Genomic DNA, 14,011 nt, shown 5'->3' with positions numbered 1-14,011 from the left:
GTGCTGCTGGGCAGGGGCTGAAAGGGCTGCTGGCTCGTGTTTCTCTGCTAGCCCACACAGTGCTTGGGCAGTACCTGCATGTTTTGAATACAAACACACTATTTGTTCCTTCCTTGTTTGCTCAAACTGGCCTTACCAGCTTGTTGGACTGTATCTTCATGGAAGATTTGTGCCCAAACCCACTAATGTTTCAAAGGTAATTAGTGGTGTATTTCGAGGGGGTTGCAGCTATGGGGAGAAGTGTGCCCAGCTCTGGAGCTGCGTGTTTGCATGGAAACCTTTAACACGTTGGAAGAAAGACGAGCAATACTACAATCTGCTAGGAGAGGTGGATGTGTTGGGAATTTCCTTTTCCTGCAGAACTAGGCAGCCTGTGGTTCCAGCCTTCCTTGTAACCTGCCAAGTCTCAACCATCTCCTCTAGAGTGTGTGTGTGCAGGCACACAAACACACAGGTGCATGTGTACATCTTACTCTTCTAGAAACCTCTGACTGCTGGGTGAGTTCTGATTTGCAGCTGAAAACCCAGGATAGCATAAGACCTTGTCTTTCTCATCCTAGCACTCCTAAGAGCTGCCTTCTTCCTCCCCTATTTTCCCCATAATGCTTCCTGCCAGCTTCCAACCTCAGAATCATTATTTTGGAGATTAGAGAGAATATGAATGGATTCTTTTTTCTTTAAAGTCTTATCTGTTTTCTGAAAATGGTTTTCTCTAAAGCTGCAAGCTAACTACACTGTGTCTGCTTGGTTCCTTTGCTCATCAGTTGCATCCTACAGACACAGAGAGCAGTTAGCTCTAGCCAGAACATAAGAATGGAGCTGAAAACATGAAGTTCCTCCTTTTAATTTAAACACAAGCTCTTGTTAACTTCTAGTCTGAAACTGGCATCTAGTTCTAAACTGAATGCCTCAAAAGAAGATTGCTACTCACAAGGGAGAATAGAAAAATAGTCCTTACTCTCCTGGATTCTGTCCCTGTTTCTTCAGGCAGGAGCATCATGCCCTCAGTTCTGCAGTAAGAAAAGAACTCTCACTGGACACTACGTACATCTCCTACTCTTATGGCTGCATTGGTTAAACTGTTCTGCTTAGAGCCAGTTTACAACAATGTACCCACAATGCACAGGAGTAAACAAAAGGCCTAAAAAATTAGCCAGGTTCATTTTGCCAGAGCCTACTGATTCTTCATGTGACTTGAAACAAATTGCTTCTGTCCTGCCTGCCCTTGCCTCTGGGCGCTTTGTGAAGTTGCAGTGTGTGACAGTGGTATGAAAAGCTGTTATGTCTGTAAAAATGATAGTTTGTGTCTCTACAAGAAAAATATTCTGTAAATGCTATGTAGTTTTTATTAGTTAGATGTAGATATTGGAAGCTAGAAGCAAACAGTGGTACGGAAATAACTTCAGCATATGGATATAGTTCATATTAAATTAGACATTCACTATGCAAACTCTTTTCTAGTCTTTTTTCTTCTCCTGGACTGTCTTTTGGACAAAATTAGCTGTAGGACTTGGAGTTTCTTGACAAACTGAGTTTGGCTGATCCTGCCAAATTCTTGGCCAAGATCAGTGAACCTCCCTCACTTGGCACTCAAAAGCACACATGATGCTTGCTGTTTGTTTCAGTTATAAATCTTCTTGGATATTCCTTTTAATCTGGAATTTTCCTCTGTGGAATCAGCTAAATTTCTCCACAATGTCCTTCTCTGGTTTTAGTCTGTGCTACATAAGCCCCTTCATGCTATTTCTTTTCCTGCTGAAAAAGGAAGACAGTTAGTCCTGAATTTAATTTTACTGGAAGCACAAGCAAAGGAGTGGTGCTCTTGCCTTTTGCTTGGACTCTGAAGTTATTCCCTTCTCGGCAGAGGTTGCTGTGAAGTCAGCACAGTGTTTGTAGCTCTCAAATGTGGGCCAAGCAAGAACTGTGATGTAGCAGTGTTGCAGTGAAGCTCCCAGGACAGGTTGTGCAAGCCCAGCTTTTTGCAGCCTGTGTGCACTGAGCTGTGGGATGAGACAGGAGGAGCCTGTCCCCCATCTGCCTGTACTGGATATGAAAGAATAGAATGATGCAAATGTGATCTTTTCTTCCTTGGTTCAGAACAAGGGCTGTGCAAAGGGGAGTCACACCCTCAGCCACTACATCAGCAAATGTGACAGAAGCAGCTTTGCCAGCACCACATTCAGGAGCTACAATGAGCAAGGCAGGGTGAACTCTGCTCTCTGCCATCGTGCACGGGGGGATGCAAAGGTGGTTGCTTTGATTCTGTGTATAAATTACTGCCCTTAAGCTATTTATATGCATGTAAATAAGAATCTAAAGCAACTTATCCTTTATTCTTGGCACAGTGCCATTCTGGTGAGCTCTCTGCTGGCATATGTTGTGCTGAAGTGCTGGAATGATTCAGCGTAGCTTTTCAGGGCTGAGTTGAATGTTCTTCTTGCACTGCTGTTCCCTGCATGCTGCTCTTCTTCCCTGCTGGGAGCCCTTCTCCCAGGAGAAGCCCTTCTCCAGCCTGCCTGCCTCCTACAGCCGTGTCATGTAGCTTGTGACAATCTGCTCTCTTGACTCGTGCTCAGCCTGGTTCAGCTGCTCTGTGCAAGATCTCACTATTTTCCTTTGGCATTTGCATGAGACCAGCACACAAATGCTTCTGATCATGAAAATCCCATGTATGACTGCGAAGTAGCTGCCATAAATTAAAAACTGGGAGAGGAGGAGAAAAAGGCAGAACAATTAATGAAAAACACATTAGAGAAATGCTGCTTCTTCTGAAGATGACAGTCGCTCTGATTTTCTTCTGGCAGTTTCTCTACACTTGAGTTTTTGCTTTGTGATTAAGCAAAATTTCAACTTTTCAAGTATATAGCAGATAACTGTGAAATGAAGAACTGCCCCTTTCTCCCATTCCTCATGCTCTTAATAAACATCAGACAGGGAGAGAGATAAGAACAGGATATTTTTTTCTATTAATGCAAAATGTAGAAGTACCTTCATTACCCAAACAGTCATGAATAATCTACATGAAGAACCTGAGTTCATCCTTGTTTTGCTTTTGCATGTTTCAATAACTGTCACCACAATGGTTTCAGTAAACACACTGTGATTTTATATCAGTATTTCCAACAACAGTGGCAAGGTATTTATGAAGTCCTACATATTCCTGTCTTTAATTTTAAAGATTTAATGTTTGATTCGATCTTTACTCTTTGAAAGTCACTTTTGCCTTCTCTGTGCAGAGTGTGAACAGCTTTAGTCTTCAGACCCATTAGAGCAGAAAGCTGCCCCAGCTGAGAGCCCATCTGAGGGAAATGCAGAAGTCAGTAGGTTTCAGTTGACTTCAACATGAGTGACACTGGGTTGAAGTTAGGGACACAGTTGTGAGATAGGATGTCCCATCCCAAAAGAAATGCCCAAGCTGTGGGCAGAAGACTCTATTGTACATGTTGAGATACAGACCAGGTTTGCTCCTGAGCTGGAATCAGAAGTTACTTGAGCTAAAATAACTCAAATAATCCAGACTGTGCCTCATAGTCCTGAACACTCATTCTGCATCTGACAAAACCAGTCTGAGCTTTTGGGAAGAGAGGATGGTGTCTTATTAACTACTAAAACTGGTTGGATAGCGGGGCCTGTTATGTTCTGGTGTCTCTCCCTTTGAAAAATAACAGACCAGCATCTGTAATCCTAAATGCATTAAAAGGCAAAAGGGAAGAGTGATGACAAATAGTGATGAAGACTGACAAGTGGAGAACAAGATGTCTGGATTTCTATAGAAGAAAGATAATGAAGTTGTCTTTTGGCATAGGAGTTTTGAAGATGACTTGGCTGAGCAGTAAATAGGAAGTAAGGTAACTGCACTTACTTGAGTCACTATGTCCAGTCCCAGGCCTCTTGAATCTACAACAACTATTGTGAGAATGGTCTGGATCAGCAGGGCAATGAAGTTGTTGAATCCAAACATCAGGGCATAGCGCTCCATGCTCAGATTGACGGCGATCTGGAACCTAACGGGAAACTGGCAGGTCAGTCACTTCCCACTGGGAAAGTTATTGCTGTCTAGCAGTGGATGAAGAGAAAATGATTCATGGAGATGATGCATCAAGGACAGAGGAAATGGTGCTTCATTTGTTTATTTGCTTCAGAAAATGATTCATGGAGATGATGCATCAAGGACCGAGGAAATGGTGCTTCATTTGTTTGTTTGCTTCCTTGCTTTCTCTAAAAAAAAAAAAAAAAAATTTGGTACCATAGTGTATTTCAGTGGTTTTTTTGAACTGCATGGCTAAAAAAAAAAAAAAAGTCTGGGGTACCATAGTGTATTTTAGTGGTTTTTTGAACTGCATGGCTTCTTTTCTAACCTCTGCTTTCAGATGATCAGGTAGAATGTCAGTTCTCTGTACCCTTCCCCTTTGTTCCTTCTCTGCCTGCACAGACTATGCAGGCGAAGTGAAGGCTGTAAAGAGTCTATGGCTGGAAGCTTTCAGAGACCTGGGTCAGTTCTCTGTACCCTTCCCCTTTGTTCCTTCTCTGCCTGCACAGACTGTGCCAGGCTGTAAAGAGTCCATGGCTGGAAGCTCTGAGAGACCAGGCAAAGCTGTGACTTGCTCTGGCACTGGCAGCAGTTCTGCCCTGGCTGGGAGGTCACCCTGGGTATCCTCTAACCAAGCTTTCCATGGTGATGAGTCACATTTTGCTTTGTGATTTGACAGTGGAGGTAACATGCTCCTTATTTCTGTCAAGAGTCTGTAGATTTTTATTTGCAACATCTTTTATGACAATAATCAAAATATCTTTCTTTGCAATATATACCTGCAAAGTTTCTATACAATCAAAAGAGTGTTATTCCTTCAGGACTCATTTTCAATGACTTTAGCTTGCGAGTTTTTTGCAAGATTTCACTTTGTTGGGTTTTTTTAGAATATATTGAAATAGCCCAGGTGTAATTAACTATATTGTAATAACAATCTACCAAAATGACAAGTAAGATCTCACTTGGCTTCCTTCAAGATAGGCATAACCGTGCCATGCATTATAATGTTAGCAACTTTTTTAAATGGTATCTGATTAATTTTGGAGTTTGACACAAAATGCATCCAGTATTTTTGTTAATGAAATAGTGTGGTGTATCTAAAGACATTCCAAGCAAGAAAATGACTGGAGCAATAACATTTTATATTTATTACACGGGATAAAATATTTGTTGTTAATATTATTTATACATTTCTATTTCTGTCAACAGAATAGCTTGGTCTCCTATGAGATCTCATCTGACTTTATATGTCCTATGTTCCCTTTTATTCCTTTACATCTTAATATCATTAATGATTATATGTATAAAATTATGTTGGGGAACACTTTATGTGGAATCTTTTCCTGCATTCATACAGTTCATGGCATGCTAAAAGGTTGATCAGTAGGGGGTCTAGGCATATGGTGATCCTAAAGGATGGCTGTCAAAGTATGCTTGTCCCTATTGTTCACTTTGCATCTTTCATGCCAGGAAGGAGGAAAATGGCTTCTACATTTGCAGTTACCATTGCCTTTAGTAATAACATTACTTTGTGCCTTGTTTAATTTCTGCTTAGGTAAATGTTCTATGTCCTTTTGACAATTTTTCTTTCCTTGTTGTTTGGAAGAATGAAAACAACATAACCAAACATTTAAGTGTTCTTGTCCTTACCTAAACAGTTATGTCAAGCCTTAGGTAATCCACCTCTGAGGAAAAGGATGCCCAAAGCAAACTCAAAGTAGGGTCAGTAGTCTGTGCATGATGGCAGCATTGTGATGTTTTGTACTTACGTTGCTATTGTCAGAAGGAGCACATAGCATGCCTTGAAAATGAGATATCCAGCATAACATGCCCAGATGCTGGTAGAGAAGTGCATGAGAAACAGACAACCAGCATCTATTGCAGAGAAGATCCCTAAAGCCAGTTCTCCAAAATGGTCCCAGTTAATCTTCACATATTGTACTAGGAAAGATGTTACTGAGCCTAGAAAAAGAGAAAAAAAAAACAAGTGTAAATATTGCATGTGCTCCACAGCCTGTAGACCAAGTCCTGCCACGCTCACATGCTGAAAGGCAATGATGAATAATGAAGCACAGTAGTCCGAAGTTTAAAAGCATTTCTGATGACTTCTCCAGCTGTGCAGATGACTGGTCATTTTAAGACAACTGCATATATCAAGTCTCTGCCATTCTGTTCTTAGTGTTTTATTCCACTTCACAGGATACACTGTAATGTAGGAGGATTCATTATTTAGGTGTCTGTGCACAGCATGGATCTCTGGGGAGATAATTAGGAACAATTAGGTTTGGAGTTCAAGAAGGAAATTTTTCCACCTTCTCCTAGCTAGGCTAGTGAACCTTCTATTGAATAGTTTAGCTCTGTGCACCTCAAAGAGGGGGTAAGCTGTCCAAAAAGTGAGTTTTGAGGTATCAAGGAAGTATATCCAAGGAACAAGAAAGGATAGGTTTTCTTCTGTGGGCCTCCTAGAACGTTGCTATTGCTTCGACAGCTCCGTTGTACACGGCGGAGCTGTGCGAGGGGGCCCGGAAGTCCCACAGCACCTGGACATAATTCAGCACCTGGTTGAAGCCGGCCGTGGCCAGAGCCCACCACAGGGACCAGTAGAGGAGCTGGCGGGAGCCGTAGCATTGCCTCAGGTCCCTGCCCAGCTGCAGCAGCACGCTCAGCATGTGCCGCAGGGGCCCGGCATTGCCAGCCTGGGGCTGGGGGCCCGCGGCCCTGGCAGCAGGATCAGGGCTCCTTTCCTCTTGGCAGCTGGAGGGCCTGCGGGCAGCACTCACAGGCAGCCCCTTGGCAGGCCCTGGCACAGGCTCGGGGGCGTCTTTCCTGTGGAAGAACATGCTCCTCTGGGGCATGGGCAGGAAGAAGGCGCACAGGAACGCCAGGGACACGGAAGCCAAGGTGATGGCGTTGAGGTGGAAGTAGGACACGCCTGCTAGGGACACCAGCAGCTGTCCCAGCACGGCGGCCACGGTGGCTGCCACCAGAGTGACACTCCTGCAGTAGCTGGTGACCCTCTGGTAGTGCTGGGTGCTGACCACGCTGTAGATGTAGGCGTAATAGGCCACCTCGGTGGCTGTGACCATGCCATAGAAGAATTCCACCAGCTGCATGGCCAGCACTCCATGTGCAAAGAGCAGCAGGAGCCACGTGACGATGAGGCTGATGCCCTGCAGGAGGAGGACGGGCTTGTAGCGCACGTAGTCTGTGAGCAGGAACACTGGGAAAAGGAGAGCGAGGTAGGAGTATGTCCAGACTGGCAGAATCTGGTTGGTAACCTGGAACAGAAGAGAAAATGTCAGTGTTCTTATTGCTGAGGAAAGGAAGTTCATGTATTTTAAATGGTATTGTAGAGGGAAGTTTTTTCTCTGAAGGAATTAATAAAATATATAACCATATTGAATCAGCATGGGACTGTTGGGCAGGCCAATGTATCTTAGATCCGTTAAATGGATCTTTTATTTATGCAGTCTACTGCAAATTGTAACCTGTCACAGCTAGTTAAATTTGTGCTTTTTTTTTCTTTTCATCTTTTAAAAAAAAATTTAAACAGTGTTTTCCCTTTCTATTTTCACTACTTCAGTTAGAAGAAATCATAGAATAAAATCATACCTCATCTATGGTCAGGTTTTTATCTGGTCCTGTTAGATAGGGTGTTAGGAAAGGTTCTGATGGTTTCATCATGTAGAAGAATCCATAGAGGCAGAGGATCAGGGTGGGAAAAGCCCAGGTGTTGGTTTTCTCTTGCTTCCAGCAGCCCATGGCCTCTGCAGCAAAGCCGAGGATAAAGTTTGTTAGAATAATGATACTGCCCATGCAAGTGCAAAGAGATCTTGTACTTGATTTTCATTTTTTTGGTAATTAATGGCAAGTAGTATTCTTTAGAGGTTGACAGTTCAAAATATTTTTTATTTATAATGTTAAAGTGAACAGCTATTCCTTACCTTTGTCTGCTGCTCTCTTTGTAGAAGTTGCATAAAAAATGAATTGGAAGATCCTTAACTGGGAGACAAACTACCCTGTCATTCCATCTGCCCTGTCCAAGATAAACACAGGAAAAGCCTTTCTAAATGGAAGTGGCTGAAGTCAGCTGAGCACTGAGATTTCCCTTGACACTGTGACTGATCACAGCCAAGCACCTTGCTGAATGACAAAGATAACTCTGGAGCCTAGCAGATGGAGCTGCTAAGAAATAAAGGAAGGATACTAAGCTAGACTCTCATCTGGAATTATCTGCATAAAAAGTCCATTTTGGATACAGACATCATATTTTCCATCTATAAAAGTGGCCACAGAAGGTTAACAGTTCATGCTGAAATGAAATGAAGCAGGTATTTTTGTTCTTGTCACTAGGTGAGGTGATGGAATAAATTAAAATTTGCAACTCTGCTGGACAGCCCAAACAAAAGTCAAAATGGATGTAATGGGGACATGCAAAGGAAATAGACAGTAAGTTAATATCCATATTCATGTTAGTATAGGCAATGTCAAGAATCTTAATGTGTGCAGTTTGTCTTTTGGAGCTCTTTGGACTTTGCATATTAGCAGACGGGATTTCTATCACTGTGCTTTTGACTTTTATCTACTTCCCTCCTGATAACTCTTTCTTTTTGGGCAAAAAACAAATCTTATAAAAATAAGTAGAGGAGCTGGCGGGAGCTTAAAAATGAAGTCGTGTTTTTTCACAAACTTTTTTGGTAAAAGCTGAAGGAAGGTCTATTCAGCCCAAAGCAGTCATGTCCTAATGAGTATATCCCTCCAGACTGGATGGGCAGAGGATCCTTTTTTGTAGGATGTGATATGTACAGGGCAGTAGGCATTATGCATCTTCTTTTCTAACTCCATGCTATGACAGCACATTTTACTGGCAGCCTGACACGCTAAGAAATGGGTGCAAATCCAGGGGAACTGGAATTATTTCCTTTGGTGCATAAGGGCCGAAAGCATGGGCATTACAGGATTGCAGCAGAAACGATCCCAGCTCTGTGCAGCTCTGCAGTGTGAACCACTAGATGGCAAGGTGGCCCCAGCAAGGCAAACCAGCTGGGGAGGACTGAGAGGCACTGAGCGCTCCAGGAAGGAAGCATTCCTGCCCCTCCTTCCTCCCGGCTGTTGGAACATCAGTCTGCTGCAAACGTGGATTTGACAGAACCAGTTTGGGCCCTGCCCAGGGTCGTGCTCACTGAGTCACCATAACATCCCCTGGCTCTCCTCCCAAGTGGTAATCATTAAAGCCATATGGCACCTCAGTGCCATGGGAATGCTTCATGAGATTCTGAGAAAGAAGAGTGGGGTGGAGAGCATCTCTAGCACTGTAATGAGAAGCATTTGTACAAGTCAGTAGCCAGGGCATATTTTTCCCTTTCCAGCCTAGATTCTCTGCTCTGGTCTGTTTGAGGTCTTGCCCTGTTTGCTCACCCCTAGCAGGCTGTGTGACACAGGGGCAGCAAGTCTCATGTAGCCTGTCAAAATGTCACACCCACCTTGGGAGGTGAGTGGGGCAGCTGCTGCCTCTGCAGAGCTCACAGGCTGCTTGTGCTGCCCTGGGATGCTGCCCCTGGGTGGCAGAGCTTTGCCATCCTGTGCAGGAGTTCATGGTTTCAGCTGTACACAGAACTTCAGGTGTGTCCTGGTCACTGCATCCCTACCGTGCCAGCTGTGCACTGTTTAGGGTTTTGGGCTACACCTGTACCTCCAATCTGCACTTCTGCTCTTTGAGCTGCCAGTGTTAGGCTGGTAGGTGAAGTCAGGTGAGAAGTTTCCCACTTGATACAAGGAGCTGTGCAGAAAAAATACTGTCATGGGTGCTGAGCTGGGAGGGGCAGAAGGCTCTCAGGGGCAGCCCACTCTGCCCTTGGGGCGTTGGAGATGGTGTCACCTCACCTGCCCTGGGGTTTGGGTTCCACTCACACCCCAGCCCCTGGTGAAGCCCCCTCCAGCTGTAGAAGCCCTCCTTTCTGCATCCGTAACCACAAACCTCTGACAAGCAGAGCTCTGCCTTGCTGCTTGAGGGGGAAGGATCCAATTTGTTCCTGGTTCAGTCATCCCATGTGGTCAATCTGTCTTTTATAAATCTAGGGGTTTTTTCACTTTGAAGAGATTTTAGGACACTGTGGTGTTGTTCTACAACAAAACAATCCTCTGTTTCTTTTTTCCTTCAGCAATTCTTGGTGCCAGAGCTGTCAGCTCTTCTACACACAGCCTAACACAGTCCCCCAGCTCCCCATTGGATTGCTCTCTTCTTTCCACCCACTTTCCCTTGTCATTGCAGGATTTCATATTTCTAAAGTTCATATATAATCATACCTTCTGTGCTGGAGCTCTTCCTTTCTTACTTCCAAGGGAAAAGCCTCCTTTTAGTACTCCCAGTCTCACTTCTGGCTGTCCTGTGTGTATTGCAGCTACTGGACTCTGTTTGGGTTTTGTGCTTTTCCTGTTCTTCTGGTGTTACAGCTTGCTCTGACACCTCCTTTGGAAAGGCCTCCAGCTGGCTTTCTTTCAGCACCCTTAAAGGAGCAGCCAGATAATCCTGGCCTGTCTTTGCCCCAAGGCAGCAGTGAATCAAGCCCCAAACTACAGTTTAGTGCCTGACTGGCACAAAATCAATAGAGGAAGTTCTTTTCCCAAAGATTTTGGGTCTATTTGACAGGATATGTGGCTTGGGAGCCATCTGTGCCTCAAACTGTCCTATATTAAAGAGGGAGCAGTAGCTGTGTGTGGGTAGTTGCAGAGGTGAGGGTGAGCAAATACCACTGCTCTAAGATTGGAAGGTATCCACACCACTCAAATGGGGTTTTAAAGTATGCTGAAAAATTTAAAAGGTAAAAAGTAAAACACCCTGCTCTTCTTCCTCTTGAATTATTTGCTGGCAAATTTGTCAGATTTTTTTTGCTTTGACAGGTTCCTACAGTGCTGCAGAAGATGGGGATAGCTGCCCTATGGCCAGCTTCAGAAGATCTGTGGGACTCATAACAGCGGAGTATACTCTGTGAAATGTACAGATTTTCACAAAAAGTAGTTACACAAATTTAGATCCACTCCCACCCTGGTCTCACAGCATGTAGGTCTGGAATGAGTGATGTAATAATCATTTAGGAATATGACTGATACAGTAGGAAAATATGTGAATATTTGTAAATAACAGTGAATTATCCAACCAGAGGAAGGCAGCATCTTGGTTCACACACAGTAAAACGGAACTGTAACTTTATAGACATGTACATGAATATGAAAAAGGTATGACATTCCTTGCTGGGTCAGAGAAGTGTCTCAGATCAGCCACCTTTGTCTTCACTCTTGGCCAGATTTTGCAGCCTTTGTTTTCTGCCTCTCAACAATCCAATATTGCAGAATTAGTGATGTTAGAGGGGCCGTCCCTGCCTCTTGCCTTTACAACCTGTTTGTTGGACTTTGTCCATGAAACCATCTCCTCCTGCCTGGGAAAGTGCTGTGCACTTCTGAAGTCATAAACCACCTAGAGCTGGGAGGGAGCCATAGGGATCATCATGTTCCACTCCCTGCTCCTCACAGGACTATCTCCAGCTGACCCATGTGACTCATGGTGCATCATCAGACACTCCTCACATGCTGGCAGCATCTGCAGTGTGTGTGAAACTAACGCATGGAAGGAATGTAATCATTCCTTTGGGCTCTTTCCCAGCCATCAGTCACTGCTGACACTGATTCCAGAGCTATCTTGGTTCTTCCTGTTCCATTGACCCTGTAGCTACAGGAGGTGACAGCTCCTCTGAGAGAACACTGAGCCTACCTGCGTTTGGTTTTATTCTCACGAACTCTTACTGAAATGCAGGGAACTCCTGAGGCAAACAGAGTTACTTGGGGTTTGCATTGACTTACTGCAGAATCCAACTCAAATTTCTTGACACTGAGAAAAACTGCAAAACTCTGTTTTTCCTGTAATGCAATAATGAGAAAGAATGATTTAAGTAACTTCCAGGCATTGATGTTTGGTTTCCCTGCTTTCAGATCCTCCTTTATCCTTTATTATCTCTTCTTTCCCATAGTCTTCAACCCATCTTGTTTGTAGTTAAAATCTCATGCTTTTTCACTGATTCACTTCTGAATGCCAAGTGTAAAATTGTGATGAGTTTATGCAAGTTTTTGGTCAACTTGAGCCCTATGCCATAAGCTGCCTGCAGCAGAGCTTGGCTATTGGATTTGAAGGGAACTACACTCTTTTCACCAAGAGTAGACAGATGCAGAATTGTTGTTCTTGGAGGGTGGGCTGGGTGATCTGTTTCTAGCTGACATCCCAATTCTGTTCACTTGGGAAAGGGGAGATTCTGTAAGAGTGGAGCAAAGGTGAGTGTTATGGTAGTAGAGTATCCTGAAGAGTTAATATAATATGGTCATTAATGAATCAAGGAGATAGAAAATTCAGGGAGGGGAAGAAAGGCAGTAAAAGAACAAGACTGAAAACCTCTGTCATCCTGATACTGTCTCCTGCCTCTGCTGCCCCTTGGACTCAATCCTGCTATTATCTCTGGTGCTTCACAGGACGGCACCAAGGCTGAAAGGCTCATGTGGGCAGCGTGAGGTGTCTCTGTCTGGCTGGGCACTGACTGTCAGCTCACACATCACATCTGCTTCTTGACACCTGCCCAACTCAAAGAGGCTTCTTCAAATCAAACTGATGGCTTATTCCATTTGAAGAATGTGTACTTTGCTCTCTAAAGGAAGGGAGTAAAGAAAATTTTCTGTGGCTAATACTGAAGATTTTTCTCCATTTGTGGCAAATTACCGCCCATGCACAGAAAAGTTCTGATGGCAGTTATAAATAATAAAGTGTATTTTTGTTAGATTTCTCAGGCCCAGGAGTATTGACAGGACAAATTCACTTTCTGTCTTACAGATCAGCAGATCTTTATCTTTTCTCATGTACTATGTGCTCACTTTGCAATGAGCTTCTCCCTGCAGCCTAGCCCTGAATCCCACAGTGTGTGGGTGAGAGTTTCCATGACTTGCTTCTCAGCTGAATCTTGCCCTGGGTTCCTAAAGTGGCAACACATTCACATCCTGGGTTCAGGTGCTTTTCATCTGAGACACAGAAGTGAATGTGCAAAGTCTACTTTGGGATATTTAGATAGAAGGTACTAAGGGCATTACTCCAAGGGGTAGGTTAGGAAATGCATTCAACCAAACTAATGTTTCAGGTACTTGGTTTAAATGTACACTTACAGCTGCTTCCTTACTAAAAAGTAATGCTGTAAGGCTATTTTTTACTATGCTGTACCTTACCTAAGGATAATGCCTACCCTTTTTATCTATTCACTCTTCTTAACTCTTGTCACTGGAGTGCCCATTGGCACTGGCACCATGCCAGGGCAGTGGCTGCTGGTAGCAGTGCAGGACAAACAGCAGCTGGAACAAACAGCTGTGCCATTAATCATCACCCTGAGACATTTTGAGACGGTCTAATTCTTTTTTCTTCCACGCAGCATTTTTGTGTTGGCACACTTGGGCACAAACAAGACCTGGACCTCTTGTTATAATGTGCTACCAACAAGGTTTGGAGCACATAGAAGTCCTGTGATGAGTTTATAAAGACTGGTTGAACCTACCTTGGCCATGCTTTATGTCCCTTTTGTAAACAATGAAGTCTGAGCAAGTGCTGGTTGGAAGGTATTTACCCTCTTAATCTCCTTTTATTGGCCAGGGAAAGTTAGGTTGCATTACCTTTCTGCAATATAGGTCACTGGCTGGTTTGTCTCCTTTTGGCTACAGGTTAGTTGCTGAATTCACTGTAGGTGAGAGATCACTAATGCAGTTGTGAGAGGCTGGGCAAGGAACATCCAGCTACAGTGGGTGTCCCTTTGGAAGCATTGCCAAGGCTTTACAGGTATCTTTATTTGCATGGCAGTGCCCTACATTGCAGCTCTCTGGTTTGCTCTGTGCCTCTTGCAAAAATCTCTCACAGATCTTGGGAGGTTAGCAAATAAAGGTGTTTTCCACTCTCTGAGG

General features: G+C 43.9%; 1 protein-coding gene across 3 annotated transcripts; it reads right to left on the bottom strand.

The window, feature by feature from the left end:
- Positions 1 to 1,294: 1,294 nt before the first annotated feature.
- On the bottom strand, positions 1,295 to 10,407 carry LOC120508640 (thiamine transporter 2-like). 3 transcript variants are annotated; one of them, XM_039722447.1, is made up of 5 exons: positions 10,337 to 10,407; positions 7,643 to 7,797; positions 6,499 to 7,308; positions 5,800 to 5,999; positions 1,295 to 4,004 (listed from the first exon to the last, which is right to left on the bottom strand). In XM_039722447.1, the coding sequence occupies exons 2-5, from the start codon at positions 7,790 to 7,792 to the stop codon at positions 3,599 to 3,601; spliced, it is 1,566 nt and encodes a 521-aa protein (XP_039578381.1). In that variant the 5' UTR covers positions 7,793 to 7,797; positions 10,337 to 10,407; the 3' UTR covers positions 1,295 to 3,598. The 3 variants fall into 3 exon arrangements, with proteins under 3 accessions (XP_039578381.1, XP_039578380.1, XP_039578382.1); XM_039722448.1 differs by lacking the exon at positions 10,337 to 10,407 and having other exon boundaries at positions 1,367 to 2,703; positions 3,863 to 4,004; positions 7,643 to 8,003; XM_039722446.1 differs by lacking the exon at positions 10,337 to 10,407 and having other exon boundaries at positions 1,362 to 4,004; positions 7,643 to 8,003.
- Positions 10,408 to 14,011: the final 3,604 nt, after the last annotated feature.

Source organism: Passer montanus, unplaced genomic scaffold, assembly GCF_014805655.1.
Source record: "Passer montanus isolate IOZ18808 unplaced genomic scaffold, ASM1480565v1 scaffold48, whole genome shotgun sequence".
In the NCBI taxonomy this organism is placed as follows: domain Eukaryota; kingdom Metazoa; phylum Chordata; class Aves; order Passeriformes; family Passeridae; genus Passer; species Passer montanus.
The sequence above is the reverse complement of the archived record's forward strand: the minus strand, read 5'-3'. Positions and strand labels throughout refer to the sequence as shown.

Coding starts and splice junctions, on each gene's coding strand:
- LOC120508640 (XM_039722446.1), bottom strand. CDS start 7,846: ATGGGCAGTATCATTATTCTAACAAACTTTATCCTCGGCTTTGCTGCA. Junction 6,000..6,498: donor CTGTCGAAGCAATAGCAACG/TTCTAGGAGGCC, acceptor TTTTTTTCTCTT/TTTCTAGGCTCAGTAACATC. Junction 4,005..5,799: donor CTCCTTCTGACAATAGCAAC/GTAAGTACAAAA, acceptor GTTTCCCGTTAG/GTTCCAGATCGCCGTCAATC.